A 20,217-nucleotide genomic window follows, 5' to 3' on the forward strand; every position below is an offset into this window, starting at 1 on the left:
AGGGCAGAACAGAATCAACCAACCAACCATAGAATGGAGTGTTAGAATTTAAATATACGGCATAATGATAGATTACATATTTGCAGAAACAGATCTCATGATAATCTGCAATTCAATTAGTTAAGAGATATAGAATTCATTTTGAACCATTACAGAGTTTTCTATTTTGGTACTCTAACATTTTAGACGGTGACATCTATAAAATATCAGGTGAACATTAACTGACATTGTTGTACATCAGCTCTGAATACTTCTCCATTCTCTTTAGCATTCCTGCAAAACAACTAGGCTAGAAAAACAAATAAGCTTGAAAACAGTCCTTGGAACACAGTATTCTCTCAACATGCAATCTACATCATTTTATTGGCAAGCATTTCATCACGCACTCTGCTATACAACTTCGAGTTGTTTCTGATGTAGGAGCTATGCTAACGTTACTTGTCTGCAGATGGCACTGTGACAAGGGATTGCTGCGGTCAGTTTCAAGGCGATTAACTCATAACTAATACAAGCAATGCACCATTTCCATTCAATACTTTGCAGCGAAATGCACGTCACAGGCTGAACCAAGGTCAGCTCATTTTGGACATTTGTCACAAAATTATCAAGGTGCAATGGAAAAAGGTATTTCTTCTGCTTCCCTGTTTCCTTCGTCTCATTCCAAATTGGATATAATCTTTTTATAGCATAAAGTTTCCACTGCTGTTTTGCAGTCCAATCTAATTCCATGAGAGCTTTAACCAATAATAACTTGCATTTATACAGCAATTTCAATACAATATCCCATGAACCTTCCCATATTATACTATGTACAGCTCCAAATACAATATTCTGTTATTTTAAAGATAATAAAAAAATTAATGCAATGGGGAACACGACTTTTATAAACAACAATCAACTGAAACAAAAATAATTTGTTTTCTATTGAATATATTATGGCAGTTTATAAATTATTACATAATACATCCTTTAAAATGTCATATGCTTTGAAAATAAATCATGTACTATCAAGCGCAATGGGAACTAGACTCTTCCGAACTATTTCACATAAATCTGCTGATTTCACAATCGAACATTATTTTTCCAAGAAAAAAGTGCATCCGTTCCCACCCCACAACCCACTGCCCCACCCCCACCAACCACAATTACTTGACCCTTTCCCCACTGCTTTCTGTTGCCACTGGAGGAATCTCAGTGGACCAACTGCCTAAAAATAAGACTTACAAATTTCACTTCTATCTTAGAATATGAATATGGCCCAGATCTTTCAGTCCCCAGATAGTTGGAAGTGAGACGTGTCATGGAAGATGCAGTTAGAGGACCCCTCAAAATCCCCAACTCGAGGACTTCGGGTGGCGGCTATGAAGGAGTAAGTTGCACATTTGGTGGCTCCCACTCTGGTCAGACTTTTGAACCCCCCCGACTTTTTTCTGGTTTTAAACTGTAACGCCTGTGAAAGCTGAGGCAATTGGGCACCGTTTCCACGTATCAGTGTATGGAGAAAAAGAACCAGAAGTGCACGAAAAGGCAGAAATAAAAAGACAGGCAAGGGCTGGGCCGAAGCTGCAGCAGGAGACAGTATGGCCGAGGACCGGACCCCTGGTGTGTCGTCCCAGCGATCAATGGAGCAGTTGATGCAGGTCATCCAGCATGGCTTTGCCAAGCAGAAACGGGACTGCCTAGACCCGATGAAAGAGTCGACTGATCGGCTGGAGCACAGATTGGACGCCCAGGATCGGCGACCCAGAAGGTGCTGACTGAGCAGGAGGAGCATCAAACTGCGGTGGAGCTGGAGGTGGGGATGCTGAGGGACCAACAAAAGAAGCTTCTGGAGAAGGTGGAGGACCTAGAGAATAGGTCCCGTCGGCAGAACTTAAGAATTGTCGGGCTCCCGGAGGGGTCTGAGGGAGCTGATGCTGGAGCATACATAGCGGGTATGTTCGAGAAGCTGCTGGGGGAGGGGACATTCTCCCGACCCTTGGAGGTGGACAGGGCTTACAGAGTGCTTGCGAGGAAGCAGCGAACGGGTGACCCTCTGAGGGCAATGGTGGTGAGGTTCCACAGGTTCCTGAACAAGGAATGTATTCTTCAGTGGGCCAAGCGAACGCGGAGCTATAAGTGGGACAACAGTATCCTGCGTGTTTACCAGGACCAGAGTGTGGAGGTGGCCAGGAAAAGGGCAGGCTTCAGCCAGATTAAGTCAATCTTCTTCAAGAAATAGGTGAAGTTTGGACTGCTGTATTCGGCTAGTCTCTGGGTCACATATGAGACGCCCGAAGACGCACTGGACTTCGCGAAAAGAAAAGGACTGGTGATGGGCTGAGAACTTTTGAACTTTGATACAACTTGTGAGCTTATATTGGTTATTTATTTTTCTCTTCTGTATCTGAGTTCTGTTTAAGAAGAGGGCAAAAGTTTTTCGTTTTCGGGTTTTCATTCTGGTGAATGTTGGCAATGCCTTTTGCTTTGATGTGCTTGTTTGGATTTCGGTGTTTTTCTTTTAGTTGGGTGATTGTGTGGGGATCGTTAGATGAGGGAACTTGTTTGTATGAGCGGGAGACTATTTGGCGCCGAGGGCGGGGGGGGCCACCAAGCTAGCTGGGTGAGCTAGTTCACGGAAGCACAGTGCGGGGTGTGCATATGTTTTGTTTATCGTATGGGTTAGGTATCAGAGTGGTGTTGCTGGGGGAGGGGGGGGATTGTTGTTGTTGTTCTGCTGACGAGGAAGGGACTTCGGTTGAGGGACAAAGAGGAGGTCGGTAGCGGGGGCTGCCGGGGGGCAGGCCGGTAGAGGCGCGGAGCATGGGCTGGAGGCGGGCCCAAGAGAGGGGATGGCTGATCGGCGGAGGGGGTGGGGCACTTTGCCCCCCAACCAGGCTGATCACCTGGAATGTTCAAGGGTTAAATGGGCCGGTTAAGAGGGCACATGTGTTCGCGCACCTGAGGGGACCGAAGGCGGACGTGGTAATGTTGCAGGAGACGCACCTTGGAGTAGTGGACCAGGTTAGATTGAGGAAAGGCTGAGTTAGTTAAGTCTTCCACTCGGGGCTGGACACAAAGACTAGAGGGGTTGCGATCTTGATTAATAAGCGGGTGATGTTTGAGGTGGGTAGAATAGTTTTGGATGTGGGAGGTCGACATATTATGGTTAGCGATAAGCTGGAGGGGATGAAGGTAGTGCTGGTTAATGTGAATGCGCCAAATTGAGATGACGTGGAATTCATAAAGAAGATGCTGGGGAAGATACCAGACCTGGACTCGCACAAGCTGGTCATGGGAGGGGACCGGCCTGGAGATGTAGGGCTGTTGGCGTACGAAGCGGTGTGCGAGAGGCTGAGGAAATGTGCGGGAGGGCCAGCGAACCATGTCCACATGTTCTGGGCATGTCCAAAGCTTAGGGGATTTTGGCAGGGGTTTGCAGATGTCATGTCCAGGGTATTAAAAACAAGGATGGCGATTTTCGGGGTGTCACAGGATCCGGGAATCCAGGAGGAAAAAGAGGCAGACGTTCTGGCATTTGCTTCCCTGGTAGCCCGGAGACGGATACTATTAGCTTGGAGGGATTCAAAGCCCCCGAAGTCGGAGACCTGGCTATCGGACAAGGCTAGCTTTCTCTGTTTGGAGAAAATCAAGTTTGCCTTGAGAGGGTCACTGTTAGGGTTCGCCCGGAGGTGGCAGCCGTTCATCGACTTCTTCGCGGAAAATTAATCATCAGCGGGGGGGGGGGGGGGGGGGGGAAGAGAGAGAGTTAGTGTAGGTTTGGGACGTTAATTAATGGTGGGACCTGTTGGGGAGGGAGGTGGTATTTGCACTATGTTTATATTCTCATGAACATTGTTTATATTGCTGCTGTTACAATGCCAAAAAATACCTCAATAAAATGTTTATTAAAAAAAAAGCCCCGACTCAAGGACTTTGTGGGAAATGCCCAGAAAGTTTGAACTTCCAATGGGCAATTCTACTGCTCCCTGGGACACTCCAAAAAAATCTCCAAGTCTGAGCTAGGGTCAGGGACTTCAAACGGTTCTGATTTCCTTAATTCAATAGCTACTCAGAGATAGCTACTTAGACAGGAAAAGACCTAGTCTGGTAACTTTGGTAAACTGGGTAACCACACAAATGACCCCACAATCTCTCACACTGACACGCCCCATCCCCTGCAATACGATCCCCCAGACGGGCTACTTATCAGACCCGACTAGCCCTCAACACCTGACTCCCTCCCTCCCAAACCAGACTACCTCCCCCCACAACCCACCTCACCCAGATGCCACCTATTGAACTATCTGCCTCACCCACCTACCACCCTACCTGTACTTTCTCCCCGTAGCTGTTTTCAAAGCAGCTTTTGGATATTTAAAATTTTACTTACTGAAGTGCTGTAATAATGGAGCATGGCTCCTGCTTCTGCATGGATTCCCTTCACTATTCCCTATAAGGTCTGCTGCAGTGGGTCAGATGTGAAGGATCCTCCATCGGAAGATCGCTCAGAAAAATCGGAGAGAGACAATTATGCATCAGGGTCGGAAATAGGGTTTCCAATCCTGATTGGAAGATCTGGGCCATTATGACAGGTTCAAAACACAGGACATACCCATAAGCAGCTCTTCCATCACACAGCCAGGAGTGCACTCCCCCCATCTCCAGAAAGTGGAATATCTGCAGAAACCCCACACTGAATCCAAATTACTAGTTTTATCTGAGCCATATTCATTGGTGTAGATCATTGTTGTGCAGCTGAAATGAAAATGAATGATCTAATGTTCCCGATAATGGAGCGCATCTTCAGTGTTTGGCTCACAAAAATATACACCCTTCTTTGCCTTCAGAGGATTGAGAATAACTGAACAGGATTGTGCATGTGTAATTTGGCCTCCAAATAAATTCAATGAAGTGAAACTAATTAATCTCAAATTTAAAATGATAAAATTGTAACCCGAGAATTAAAATCAAATCATGAAATAAAATAAAATTAGTACTTGGATTCAAGGTGTTTAAATTAAGTATTAACGTCCTTATTTATACATGTCAATTTTCACCATGGAGATTACTTTTCTCCCCCACATGCAGGAAGTTTTCTGCTAATATAGCAATCATGTACACGCATTATTTTGGCTCCTTTTGCTACTTCCAGTCACAAATGCATAGTGCAGGATATATCAACGCCATTTAAAATTTCATGACAATGTTAAGAAAACTCTCATTTCAGCTTAAAGAAAACAATTTGCCCCAATAGGAAAAAAAATGAAAATTTATGATCCATTAAAAAATATATATTTTTTTTAATCTATAATTTTCCACTTCATGTTCTGCACATGCGCCTGAGAAACCCATATTACAAGAATTCACAAAAGACATTTTGATATGCATGGCTGCACATCATCACAATACCTGGCTGTCCTCCCTGCTCTATGAATGTAAGTATTAGCATCCTCAGGACAATCCAACTGAAGAACCCAGTTTACAGCAGGAAAATCTGGAAAGAAAAACAGTCAAGCAGCTTCAGAAATAATCTACTAGTGCATATATTCCATGCCATGTTTTTCATTTTTGCTAAGTGCATTCCCAGCTGTGCGGAGTCTGCACATTCTCCCCGTGTCTGCGTGGGTTTCCTCCGGGTGTTCCGGTTTCATCCCATTAACTACGCTGATAGCTGTCAGAGCGTTTTCACCAGCACTGGAGCATAGACTTGCATCTGATTCATCACAGCGCCCTCTGCAGGGCGCCTGTGAGCAGGGAAAGACACAACAAATATCCATGAAGCATAAAACAGAAAGAGAAAGGGAAACAAAGATTGGGAAAGAAAGCTGGGATAGAATGAGGGATAAAAGACAGTGAAATTAAAACAAAGAAAGTTTACATTTTATTCTTCTTAAACCTCCACCACCAATCAAATTCTGAACAAATAGATACCATACTTCTAAAATTAAATTTCAAGGCCAGAGATTGTTTGTCACTAATTACAACTGATCATTCCATTAAAAATTCACTTATATCTGAATGCAGCAACCATAAACTTTTCCACTGTGTTTATGGGTTGCTACTGGAGAACCTCAAAGCTTACATTGATTGTACTGCAGTCTAGTGACAAATTTCAAAGTACAATAAGCACTGCAATTGTATAGGGCATTGGTGAGGCCACACCTGGAGTACTGGCTGCAGTTTTGGTGTCCTTATCTGAAGAAGAATGTTCTTGCTATGGAAAGAGTGCAGCGAAAATTTACCAGGCGGATTCCTAGGATGGTGGGACCATCAAATGAGGAGAGACTAAATCAGTTAGGATTATATTCATTGGCATTTAGGAGAGTTAGAGGGGATCTCATAGAAACTTAGAAAATTCTAACAGGATTAGACAGGGTAGATTCAGAAAGAATGTTTCTGATGATTACAGCCTTTGGGTATTTACACTGGTAAGGAGTCAATACTTCAGAGAGATGGAGCTGGAAGATTGTTTAAGACAAGGGGATAAATGGGGAGTGAGTGTTATCAATAACATACTCTAATTCTTTTTGTAGTGTGTGGTCAATTTGTTTAAGGGTGCTTTAAATCTTTTTGTGGAACCATGCACATGCAGTAATTTAAAAGGGAAAGACTTCTGAGCAGCTTACGTGAGAACCTTTGGGTTGCTGCATGGCTGCCGCGACTTAAGAGGAACATTGATAACCAACCTCCAAATTGGTCATCGTCCTTCAATTGTACCCTCCACAAATAAATATAGAACATACAGTGCAGAAGGAGGCTATTCGGCCCATCAAGTCTGCACCGACCCACTTAAGTCCTCACTTCCACCCCATCCCCATAACCCCTCCTAACCTTTTTTGGACACTGAGCAATTTATCATGGCCAATCCACCTAACCTGTACGTCTTTGGACTGTGGGAGCAAATCGGAGCACCCAGAGGAAACCCACGCAGACACGGGGAGAACGAGGAGAATAGGAAGCGAACATTTTCAAGTGGGCCATAGCTTCTTTTTTACCAGTTGATTACATTCCATGATATAGAAACAGACAAATTCAACAACAGATGCACATAGCCAAAACTTAAAGACTGAAAAGACAAATTTGATTTAATTACTTCACACTGAATGTGACAAACTTATTGAATTAACTGCCAAGTAAGGCGGCAAGAGGTTGATGGCATCAGCAAACTCAAGAGAAAGTAGCTTAAGTGTCTGAAACCAGCGAGATGGGCCATATAAGAATGTAAGAAATAGGAGCAGAAGTAGACCACACAGCATGTCGAGCCTGTCCCGCCTTTTAAGGTAATCATGGCTAATCTTCAACCTCAACTCCATTTCCTCCCCCTTCTACCCATATCCCTTATTACCTAACAAACCAAAAATCTGTCTATCTTGGACATTGAACACATCAATGCAGCTCCAAAGCTCACCACCATCCATGGCAAAGGTGTCCAGTGGATTGGTACCCTTTCCACAAAAATCCAATCCCTCCACCACTGACGAACAGTGACAGCAGAATGTTCCAACTAGAAGCTACACTGCAGGAACTCAACGAGGCTCCTTCGACAGCACCGTCCTAACACATGACCACTAGAATCCAGAGGACGTGGGCAGGAGATACATGAGAACACCACTAACTGCAAGTTTCCATTAAAGCCATGCACCATCCTGACTTCAAACTATATTGCCGTTCCTTCACAGTTTCTCGGTCAAAGTCCTAGAACTCTCTCCTAATAGCACTCTTGGTGTATCTGCACCACATGGACTTCAGCGGGTCAACAAGGCAATTCATCACCACCTTCTTAAAGGCAATGAAGCATGGGCTACAAATGCTGGCCTAGCCGGCCCCCATCCTATTAATGAATAATGTTTCCAATTAAGGGGCAAATTAGCATGGCCAATCCACCCAATATGCACATTTTTGGGTTATGAGGACGAAACCCATGCAAACATGGGGAGAATGTGCAACTCCACACGGACAGTGACCCAGAGTCGGATCGAACCTGGGACCTCGGCGCCATGAGTCAGCACAGCTACCCACGAATAAAAATAAATTCAATGATGGTGCATTCACAACCCTCAGGGTAGAGAATTCCAAAGATTCACAACCCTTTGAGTGGAGAACTTTCTCCTTAACTCAGCTCTAACTTGTCAGTCCATACGCTGAGACTGGGGCAATGTTCTAGATTCCCCAGTCAGGAGTCTACCCTATCAAGCCTTTTCAAATCTTGTAATTCAATAAGATCATTTATCATTCTTCTGAACTCAGGAAAGTATAGGTCCAATTTACCCAACCTTTCAATATAAGACAACCCTTTCATCCCTCCAAGAATCAATCTAGCGAATCTTCATTGTGACATGTCCACGGCAAGAATATCTTTCCTTAAATATGGAGACCAAAACTGTGCAAGGTATTCTAGGTTTAGTTTCACCGAAGTCCTGTACAATTGTAACAAGACTTCTTTATTCCTGTACTTCAATCCTCTTGCAATAAAAGCCAACATGCCATTTGCTTATTGGACTTAGTGCTAACTTTGTGTTTCATGCACAAGCACATCCAAATCCTTCTGAACATCAACATTTACCAATTTCAAGACTTTTTAAAAATATTCAGTTTTTCTCTTTACTGAAGTGAATAACCTCACATTATCACCACCCCACATTATACACCATCTGCCACATTGTTGCCCACTCACCAACCTGCCGATAGCTCTATGTGTCCTCCTCACAGCTTGCATGCCACCTAACTTTGTATCATCAGCAAACCTAGATGCATTACTTTCTGTCTCTTCATCTAAGTCAGTGGTGGGCAACCTGCAGTCCAGGGGCCACATGCGGCCCATCAGGGTTCCGAGTAAAGACCCACATGACATTTTGTTAACCCATGAAAGAGTTACCACATTCCACTGGTTTCCATCCACATAGTTTTATTCCTAACAGTATGACTGAATTAATATGCATGCAAAACAAGGGCAAGTGAAGGGAGGAGCCTGCTGATCATGCATGACATTGACTGGGGAGTTGTGCGCTCCCTCTGCGTCCAATCATGTATAAATATTTATTTTGTCTTTAATCATTTGAAGTTGATGATAGTTTTATTAATCTATGATTAAGCATTTTCTCTAACATTATTCAGCATGTAATAAATGTATTCAAGTATTTTCCATAACGTTATTCAGTTTGTATTAAATGCGTTCAATCTTATTCAAGGGCCATAGTTAGTGAGCAAGCCCGATTTCAATATTGTGACCCACTGAGATGAAGGAGGGCCACTCATGCGGCCCACTCACTAGCCTCGTTGCCCATTGATGATCTAAGTCATTCTGGTTTTCACCTTAGTATGGTAGGCAGGCGGGTTGGGAGAAAAAAGTATAAGGGAAGTTGAACACATGCATGACGGAGAACAAATAGTGAATGCATAAGCAAGCACGGAGAATAGATTTTAGAATAGAATAAAATTAGTTTTTCAAAAGCCAACCAAGTAGGAAGAGAGAAAGTTCAAAAAAAGAAAAGCTTCAAATTGTCTTATACTTTTAAACATGATCTTCACGTCTGTACTCCACCTACCAAGTCCTCGAGCAGCTATGTCTGTTGCAAATAATACAGCAGCCTTTTTCCGGCAAAAATCATTGTAGACCTCGACTCGTTTCATCTGCTGTTGCTTGCCATAAAGAGCGAGGATTGGCATACCAGGACGTAGACGGCAAAACACACGGAACAGATACTGGACCTAATGTATAGGAAAAGAGAGTGAAGGATTTCAAAAGTTTTCAAATCCCCATCCAAAAATACTTCAATTAAAGTTAATTCTGTTCCACCATTTTACTGATTTAAAGATGCAGGTCACAGTTTTCTAAATTTTGATTTTAAGAAAGCGGGAGTGCTTCTCTCAACCCAACATTTAATGAATGCAGGCTGACAGTCAAACAATTGTACCCTGCACACCTCGGAAAAGAACATGACCACGCTTGCAATTTGCAGCAGTTCTTCAAACTATTCACGCAATGCAGTACATTTCACAGCCTTCAACAACTCTTCAGCATGTATGTCTGCCTGCTGCTCCATTTTAATGAAGCCAACCAATGCAAAAAAAGCTATAAACCTTACAAAACAAAAAGAACTATAATTCCTGCCTTTTCAAAACTCAAACACAGCTGAAGAACAGCTGAAAGAGGAAAACCTCAAATATGTACAACTGTAAAGCCAGCTTGATTAAAGACCCCTGACAACGGTCACTGCCTCAAGGAAACATTTGGCTTGTTACATTTTACATTACATTGTTTGTAAAGCAAGATGGCGCCAGAGTGTGGCGACTCTCTGCGAGTTTTCCCTCACAGATCCAAATCCATTTCTGAATTTTTTAATGACTGTTTTGGGATCATAGTCCATTCTTCAGTGTGTTTCTATGCAAACTAAAGCCCAAAAGCTGCACATATACACAACTGCCAGCTATCTGCCTCTGATGCAGTCAGCCAGCCTTTTCTGCTGTTCATGCAGGGGTCTGGAGAACTTAATCTGAGGCTGCTTAAAATTCTCCCTGACTTATTACTTCTGTGTTCCTGTGGAAGTTGCTTTTCCTTCTGGTCAAGGCAGCCTCCCAGCTCAGGTGTGCACAATAGCTCAGCTCAGGTGTCCTCCACAAGCAGCAAATGGGAGATCGTAGATGTTTGGATACAAAATTTGCTGAGGGTAGCACACAGCTGGTATACTGCTCAAGGTTTGCTCTTGAAGCCGTGACTGCTCACAAAGAGGTTAACATACTGACGTGATTCTCTTGGGTATTTTGCCAGCAGTGTTGGGATGGTCACATTTTTTTATTGAGTGCAGGAATGGTTTGGTATTTCGGTATCGATACCTACCTCTTTGCAGCTTGAAAAAAAGACAATTATCTTCTTATTCAGGTGATTCTTCACAAAGGAGTACAACATGTTAATTTTCTGTTGTAACTCACAGACCACATAATTCTGTTCAAGCGTTCCTGGAGTGCTGCAAAGGAAAATACGTTTTAATGTCCTTGCAAAGAAATGAAGTGTGAAGCGGGAAAACCAAGTGTAGTTTTCGGGTATAATTTATACACATAAATACCAAAACCACTGACTGACGGAGAGCAAATTGTCCACAGGTTTAAATTCTTCTCACATTAAAAGGGCTTCTGTCCTTTTCAATGGATGCTTTGTTTCAATTTACTCTACCTTTGGCCAGTTTGTAATTATTCTTCAATCAATGTACAATTGCTTAATTCTCACATAATTTGATCACTTCTGATTGTGGTTTCCATTATGATGTGTTTAGTAAAATAGCAACTGGATGCAAATCATCACAAATCTACACGGTATTACCAAATTAGCAAGCAGGTAATCTGTCCAATTTATATTATCATTCCTTCAGCAAAACAATAATCCTGTCCCGCAGGTTAAAAGAGAGCCATTAAACTCTTACTTCCAGCCTCACCCAGTACCCAAGCTCCATCTTGTGGCCTCCTCCCCTTCCCAATCTCCCACTCACAGCCTCTTCCCTCCCTGATCTCCTCTTTACGGCCTCTTCCACTCCCCAGTCTCCCACTTGCAGCCTCTCCCCATGCCCAATTCACACACTCACTGAAGCTCCAACTCCCTGACTCATCCTCTTACTCTTTCCCTCTCTCGAATCTGCATTTCCCTTGATAATCCAGATCCGATCTGATGCAAGAGCTCAGGGTTATGAATTAACAGTCCAAATGGTACAGAAGTGTTCCTGCTGCCTCGCTGCTCATCTCCAGAGCCCTCGCTTACAGCTAGGGTTCAGGAGAGTGAAGCAGCAAGTACAAGCATTTTAATGAAGAAAATAATTAATTAATTTGTAGCTACCTTAATTAAGTAGCTATCTTCTAATTAATTTAGAGAAGAAAGAAATTGGTCAGTCTACTGTTTTATTTTAGGTGGCAAGGTGTATTTTACTGCATTACTAAGGTTCAAATTAGTATGGTTATGAGAAGACTCTGAGTTAATTTGAATAATTAAGAAAATAATGAATTTGTTAAAACAGATTATGGATATCAGAGCAGGTGATGTGCTGTGGCTACAATCCTTGAGAGCTCGTGAATGCCAATGTGATGTACGGCAACATGTCTGCAGGAAGTGTCTGCAGTTCAAGGAACTTTGGTTCTGAATTAATGAACTGGAGTTCGAGCTTTGGACACTGCGATGCATTAGGGAAGGGGAAAGTTACCTGGATATTCTTCAGCGATAAGAGCGTGTGATTGCAAGTGATGCAGGTAAGGGGATCGAAATGGCAGGAATATTTGAGCCTACAATTGTCCAACAGATTTGAGATTCCTCTAGCTTGTATCAATGAGACTGGGTGCTGCAAGATGAATTCTCTTCCACAGATAATTGAAAGGTCTACTCCAGCTACTAAGTTCTGTGTCCTTATGTTCCTTTTTCCCTCACACACTGAAACAGTCCATTGCCACCTGCAGCAAGACTTGAACAGCATTCAGACTTGGGTTGATAACGCAAGCAACATTCGTACTACACAAATGCCAGGCAATGACCATCTCCAACAAGAGAGAATCTAACCATTTCTCCATGGCTTTCAAATTGCATCACCATCACAAATCGCCCACGATCAAGATCCTTGAGGGGACATTACTATTAAACAGGAACTCAACTGGACTAGTCACATAAATACTGTGTCTACAAAAGAAGGTCAGGTACTGGGAATTCTGCAGTGAGTAACTTGCTTCCTGGCCTCGCAAAGCATCCGACAAGAAAGTCAGGAATGTGATGGCATACTCCCCACTTGTCTGGATGATTGTAGCTCCAACAACACTCCAGAATGTTGACACTATCCAGGACAAAGCAGCTCAGTTGATCAGGATCCCAGCCAAAATACTAAACATTCACCATTACTGCATGGTGCCAGCAGTGTGCGCTATCTAAAAGATGCACCGCAGCAATTCATTAAGCAACTTTAACACCTGAAAACATAACGCAGGATATGCACGGAAGCGCCACCACCTACAAGTTACCGTCAAACACAACACCATCCTGATTTGGAATTATAGTGCCATTTCTTCACTCTCACAGGGTCAAAATCCTGGAATTCCATCCATTACAGCACTGTGGGTTTAACTACATTAGCAATGCTCACATCCCATCAAAGAAATTTTTTAAAGACTGAAAGCCGTGATAAGTATCAAACTTGCACAGCAGAACAACACAATCATATTTATTGTCCTGCTTTTTCACGCTCAACCAACCATTTGGAAATCATTTTCTTATAGAAGCCATCCTGCCAGATTTAAACAACAAGCAGTGCTAATAGTAAAGGAAAGTAGATTGTGAAGCTCGTATCATTCAAGCCAAGTACACAGATTGGTACCTTATAGTGATATGGGGCTTTTGTTTCATGTGTCACAAACATGAATCAAACATGCAATCCCAAAAATTAAATTGAGCCATGAGAAGGTCAACAAGTTGAAAAGGAAACTCCCTCAATCATTATTTTCTTTTATTTCAAGAGACATAGGGCGGGATTTCCCAGCCTCCTCACGGTGTGTTTTCCGGTGGAGGCGGCGGCTTGCAATTGGCCACTAATGGGATCCTCTGGTCCCACCAATGTCTACGGTATTTTGTGTGGCTCGCCCACCCTGCCACCAGGAAACTCTAGGTTGGGGCACTATTACACAAAGTGCTGTTGTGAGGCACAGCAAACAATGGTAGACATTGTCTACTGACGGAAGAGATAAGTCTACACCAAAGTTGCTCTTGTGCAACAAAATCATATATAGGAGAATCTATGTGGATGTCATAAGAAAAGCAAGCAGTAAAGATCAGAGCTTTATGTGGCACAGCCTCACGATGAATTAAACAAATAAATGTGGGCATGGCCCAACTGAAAACCGCACAGAAAAATTGATAGCCCCTATATGAGCATGAACTTAGTGCTCTAGAGAGTATGCAGGGTGCATAAAATGTAAATAAACCTGAAGGAGATTCATATTATTCAGACTGATAAATCGTCCTTTGAATTACTAATAGCTTTAACAGAATCTGATCTCTTCAGCAACTGCACCAACGATTTGCCAAACCTTCGTGACTGATTGCCAGAGCTGGGAGGTTTGAAAACGCAGTTTATGTATACAGTGACTATGCCCCAAACATTCAAACCGCACAAATTGAGTTTCAATGTGATGGCCAGCTGAAGAGCAGGTCTAATGTGGTGTGTGTGTTGACGTTATACAACTACCAGAGGAATTCAGAGGTCTGCAGTGTCACATTCACTGCATTCTTTCATTACTCAGCAGCTACTGTGTGCGTGTGCAATGAAATGTTTCTCCTGGTGAACTAGCAGAAGACGTAGCTCAAAGTTCACTGAAAAACATCTGCAGTACATTCTTTCAGTAACCACAATAAAGATAATACCATGAATGAAAGACCCGACATGGCAAAAGCCAGGTTTATCCATGTTTAACATCCAGATCGCATAGAAAACCGACACACCAAAAATATGTGGAAATGTTTGTTCAGTAAATGTATTATGACAAAAAAATAAACAATTGTGCAGGGTATGATGTTCAAATATGATTTTGCCTCATTCCAAAGCAGATGTAGCCACACTATGGTTACAGATTGTGCAGCCAGCTCCCGATCCAAAAGTGTGAACTGCTTTGCTGCACAGCAGTACTTCAGGAGGGGTGGTTAAAAATGCACTGGGGAAACCCATCCCCCAGAAGCTCCCAGGTAAGGTTTGAATGGCCAGAGCCTGGAAGTGCAACATTCTCCAGCATAATTGTCCTGCATTGGGACCCATTCAAAAACGTGACTTAAATCACAAATTTCAGGTGGTTCCAATTGAATTACACCAATAGTTACCTAGAAAAAGTTTGAAGAGTTAAAATCTCTTCTGACCAAGGAGGCACCATTAATACTGGGCGTCAGTGCAGGTTTTGTTGCAATCTGCAGGAGTCATCCTTAATTCACTACCTTTGTCAATTACCACTGAGTTATCCACCAACAAGTGCTAGCGAGCGAGATTATTGAGTTTTCTCAATAATGACAGTTGTTGTCAAGATTGTGAACTCAATTTGTGCCGGAACTCCGTTGCATCGTTTGTTCAAATCGTTACTCGATGAGCTTGATGCCACCTCCGGTGAGCTAATCCTTCATGTGAGATGTGAAGTGGTTGAGGAAAGGTCCTTCAGAGATTTTTAGATCAGCTCCCTGAAATTGTCACCTCTCTTAAATCAAGAAATGAGGTGTACAGCGAGCTGTCAGATAATGCAGGGTTGCCGGACTTGACTTTGCATATGCACATAAGTGCTAAATTAAACTAGCTAAATCGTGAACTGCAGGGAGGGACAGAGTCTTGTCACATATGATTAGTGTAGTGAAACTGGGCCTGTGGTCCTTCCAGTTAAAGAACAAAATTACTGAGCACTTCCCAAATCTGGAGAAAATCCAACAACGGTCAAACAGAAAGGGTTCCATCAAAACAAATTCTGTGATGCAGAGGGTTTGGGACTGGAGAAGGGGATAGTATCGACAGTTTACGGGGCTATTTTGGAAGGGAGGGCACCATTGGAAGGGATCGAGGCAAAGTGGGAGGAAGAGTTGGGAGAGGGTACGGAGGAGGGGTTCTGGTGTGAGGTGCTACGGAGAGTGAACACCTCCACCTTGTGCGCGAGGTTGGGACTTACAAGCTGAAGGAGGTATCGAGCACACCTCACAAAGGCAAGGATGAGCCAGGTCTTTGAGGGGGTAGAAGATGTGTGTGAATGTTGCAGGGGGTGGGGGAGTGGCTCGCAAACTATGTTCATATGGAGGATTACTGGAAGGAGGTTTTTAGGGTAATCCCTATCCTTAGAAAGGTTGAGGGAGGGAGGGCCTTTCTCACTGGAAGGCAGAGAGGTGACTTAATAGAAGTGTATAACGTGATGAGAGACATGGATAGAGTGGATAGCCAGAGACTTTTCCCCAGAGTGGAAATAGCTGCCACGAGGGGACATAATTTTAAGGTGATTGGAGGACGGTATAGGGGAGATGTCAGAGGTAGGTTACACAGAGAGTGGTGGGTGTGTGGAATGCACTGCCAGCAGAGGTGGTGGAGTCAGAGTCATTAGGGACATTTAAGCGACTCTTAGACAGATACATGGACAGCAGTAAATTGAAGGGTGTAGGTTAGGTTGATCTTAGATTAGGATAGATGGTCGGCACAACATTGTGGGCTGAAGAGCCTGTACTGTGCTGTACTATTCGATGTTCTATGTTCTATGGTGCATGTGAAACTGGACCCGGGCCCTCAGGAGGCCATATTCAGGGTGTCAGACCAGCCAGGGTTGGAAACGGGTGCGGAGGCACATGTTGTAGCCTTCGCCTCGTTGATCGCCCGAAGGCGGATCCTGTTGGGATGGAGAGCAGCCTCTCCACCCTGTCCCCTGGCATGGCGGGGGGGCCTGCTGGAATTCTTAACTCTTGAGAAGGTCAAGTTTGAACTGAGAGGAAGGATGCAGGGGTTCTACAATTCATGGGCGTTATTCATTATGCACTTTCAAGAATTGGATTACATTGAACATTAGGGTTCGATCGCTTCTCGGCCTTTTGGCTAAGATCTCACATGTCTGTCTTGTGGGAGGTTGCGGGGAGGGGGACTGTATGTGTTAATAGTGACTATGGGCGATTCCTGATTCCTTTTTGTTATTTGTTTATGTTAACATGCGGGCTGCTGTTTGGGGGTTGGTGGGAGGATGGGATTGTTGTTGTTGATATGGGGATTGACAATGTATTTGTTACTGCTTATTGTTTATTGGTGGTGGGTGTAAATTGGGGAGAAAATGTGAAAAAGGAGAATAAAAATATTTTTTTTAAAAAGAAAAAATTCCATGACCAATGAACAAATTGGAAAAGGAATTTCAGGAGGTAGACGAGATTAAACAAATCATTATATGTTTCTCAAATCGTTTTCTTCAAGTGGACATTGGAGAAATGTCAGCAATATTTCAGCAGGTGTTACCAAAGCAGTGGACAAAGAGCAAGGGACAAAGACATTTGGGGACTTGTCGACAGAGAGAAGTCTCTCTTCAGACATCAAGCACTCTCAGGATAAAGGCCTACTTTGGTTTCACAAAACTCCATGAGATGGCTTTTTCATAGATCATCAAGTCCAAGTATTGCACTTGTCTCACAGATGCCCATCTGATGGACTGTATGAGATTGGCCATCTCAAACTACAACGCAGACTACACAGCACTCACAGATAATGTGCAAGCACAGATGTCACGCTAAGAATAGGTGAGCCTTACGCATAGTACACATTTTTGAGGGTTCGATCGCTTCTCGGCCTTTTGGCTAAGATCTGATATAGAACATAGAACAGTACAGCACAGAACAGGCCCTTCGGCCCTCGATGTTATGCCGAGCATTATCCGAAACCAAGATCAAGCTATCCCACTCCCTGTCATTCTGGTGTGCTCCATGTGCCTGTCCAATAACCACTTGAAAGTTCCTGAAGTGTCCGACTCCACTATCACAGCAGGCAGTCCATTCCACACCCTAACCACTCTGAGTAAAGAACCTACCTCGGATATCCCTCCTATATCTCCCACCCTGAATCTTATAGTTATGCCCCCTTGTAACAGCTACATCCACCCGAGGAAATAGTCTCTGAACGTCCACTCTATCTATCCCTCTCATCAGATATGTCTCTCTTGTGGGGACCATGAAATGGATTCAATTTGAATTTGAATTGGTTTTTGGAGCAGGCAAGGAGCTGGATTAGGGGTTCGCCCCTGTCCACACTCTGAGCTCTGGCTTTGTAACTCAGAAAAAGTAATTTTTTAAAAAAGATTTTGAGTGGGTTCAATTAAAGTCGAATTTCTAAAGAGTAGATCTGGTGCTGCATTTAAATTCTAAAAGTGATCTTGTATTTAAAAATGTTGGAGACCCCTGGTCTACAGGACACTCCGGATATAGTGTAGCCACCTGGGGTGGCCACGTCCCGATTCCAAAATTGACATTCGCAAAGAGTACAGGGAAAAATGGACAGTACAAGGAAAACAAGCAGGTGCAAGGTTTGCCTGTGGATTGGAACTTGCAGATCCCAGACAGAACTGATACTACAAGACATTAGCATAGTAATGAGCTATCTCCAGGGACAAAAGAGAAACATTTAAGCAATCGGTACCAGGGCAGACTCCCCGGCGGCAGTGGAGACTAAAACAAAGGCAGGCCAACGGTTACCTAGAGCCCGCCCAGCGATTGAGGAACAGCCCCTTTATTGGAGAGAATCGATAAAAAAGATTGGGACATGGTCCAATTAATTTGGACCAAGTTCAGGAACTGCCCAGAAAGGCGCAAAACCCTTTGGGGTATAAAACAGAGTCCCCAAGGTCAGAGCGCTCTCTTAAGAACTCTTGAACTCTTCATCTTCACCTTGGCATTTGGCTCTCAGCGACGAGAGGCCCGCCAAGCACCAGCCAAGTAAGTCTAAGGTCAACGCATGCTACGAGATAGGCGCTCCTAGCTACTATTCTATACCAGTTCGAAGCCAGCAGTATCAGAACCAGACAACGGCCATTGATCCTCTGAGTGGGCGCCCGAAGCTAAGTATAGGCTTTTAGTAGTAGTTGTAGTTTAGTGAGTAGAGTTTGTACATGAGTAATAATTGACTGTGTGTGTAAATAAATGTGCATTGATTTCAAAGTTACTAACTGGTGTATCGAGTCATTGATCAGTATTCGGTTTTGAACCTTGTGGTGGTATCAGAAAGATACCTGGCGACTCTTGAGCAAAAGTAATTAAAACAGAGCAAATTAAGGAAAGCATAACGAGCAACAATAAGCAATACACCAGTGATTATTATTTACATATATCTTACAGGAAATAAAAGTCTGAGTACTTACTGTTAGTTTACAGCAAAATAATGACAACCTACCTGAATTTCGCATTTTCATGAACCCAAACATACTCTGGGTCTTTCAGACTGAGTCGTGCCAAGTCCTTAACAGATTTAGTTTGGGTTGCTGAGAATAGCAGAGTTTGCCGTTTCTTCGGGAGGTTTTCTACAATGGCATTCATCGTCTCAGAAAATCCCATGTCCAGAATTCTATCAGCTTCATCTAAGACTGCAATGAGAGTTTAAAAAAAGCACATACTGTTGAAGGAAAAGGATTATATACACAACTCCAACCTGAGCACATTCACTGCTGAATCTTACACATTAATACAATAAATAAACGCAGATTCTCTTGTAATCAAATCTAGTTACTGACAGCTGCAGGAAAACGTAATCAAATATATACAAGTTTTCTTCTAATTTTGTGCAATGGAGCTCTGATACAATCAACCAAACATATCCCCTTAAGGATCACACACACACACCACCCACACACACACACCACCCACACACACACACCACCCACACACACTCCAAATTCAGTTAGGCTCACAACAGGATTGGTCACAGACATTACAAATTTTAGCAACTATCCCCCTCACAAGCTATTCCAATTATCTGCCTGTGCCCATCCTGTCCATCGCCTCAACTCCCATCTCCCGACACAAGTTATTCCAGTAGCCTACTAAGGGTACAGATCTTCATCACAATCATCCCACTGCAACATGCTTGGTGTGCAGGTCACTCATTCAATTCAATTCAGTGTTGGGTCACTATGTTCTCAGTTAACATCAAATATCTTCATACAATGCAATCCAAAAACACACAACTTCTGCTTCTATGATTACCTCCTGGTCCCGCTCTCAATATCATACAGCAATGTCAATTGGCACTAACTTGTGCACACTCCATGTCACAGTCCATGATAACGGTCTTCCACTTGAGCAATTTACATGGTCTGTTAAGATACTTGCAGATAAAACAATGCGTCTCCAGCATCTTCATACATCCTCTTCATCACGCATTGAACATCCCAAGGGTTACAAACTCATGCACAACTTCTACTGGCATCTACCTGGCAATGTGGAAAATTGCCAGGTTTGTCCCGTCCACAAATGCCAACCAGTCTACTCTCGATCATTAGCAAAGTAACGGAAGGAGTCGTAAACAGTACTCTTCATGTCAATGAATCAACAATAATCTCTTCACACTCAGTTTGGTTTGCACCAGACCACTCAGCTCCTAACCGCATAACAGTCTTGGTCCAAACATGGATAAAAATGCTGAACAAGAGGAGAGGTGAAAATGGCTGCCCTTGATATCACGGCAGCATTTCATTGATAGTGGCATCAAGTAACAGGCAAAACTAGAGTCAATAAATGAG

General features: G+C 43.3%; 1 protein-coding gene across 1 annotated transcript in view; it reads right to left on the minus strand.

The window, feature by feature from the left end:
- ddx10 (DEAD (Asp-Glu-Ala-Asp) box polypeptide 10) overlaps nucleotides 1–20,217 on the minus strand; it is a 310,337-nt gene that overhangs the window by 258,690 nt on the left and 31,430 nt on the right. The window contains exons 6-9 of the mRNA XM_038818958.1: nucleotides 18,873–19,062; nucleotides 10,820–10,946; nucleotides 9,528–9,690; nucleotides 5,392–5,476 (exon numbers count right to left, since the gene is read on the minus strand). Coding sequence (XP_038674886.1) covers nucleotides 5,392–5,476; nucleotides 9,528–9,690; nucleotides 10,820–10,946; nucleotides 18,873–19,062 — 565 coding nt within the window. The remainder of the gene's footprint in view (nucleotides 1–5,391; nucleotides 5,477–9,527; nucleotides 9,691–10,819; nucleotides 10,947–18,872; nucleotides 19,063–20,217) is intronic.

The sequence above is a fragment of the Scyliorhinus canicula genome, chromosome 14 (genome assembly GCF_902713615.1).
Source record: "Scyliorhinus canicula chromosome 14, sScyCan1.1, whole genome shotgun sequence".
Taxonomy (NCBI): domain Eukaryota; kingdom Metazoa; phylum Chordata; class Chondrichthyes; order Carcharhiniformes; family Scyliorhinidae; genus Scyliorhinus; species Scyliorhinus canicula.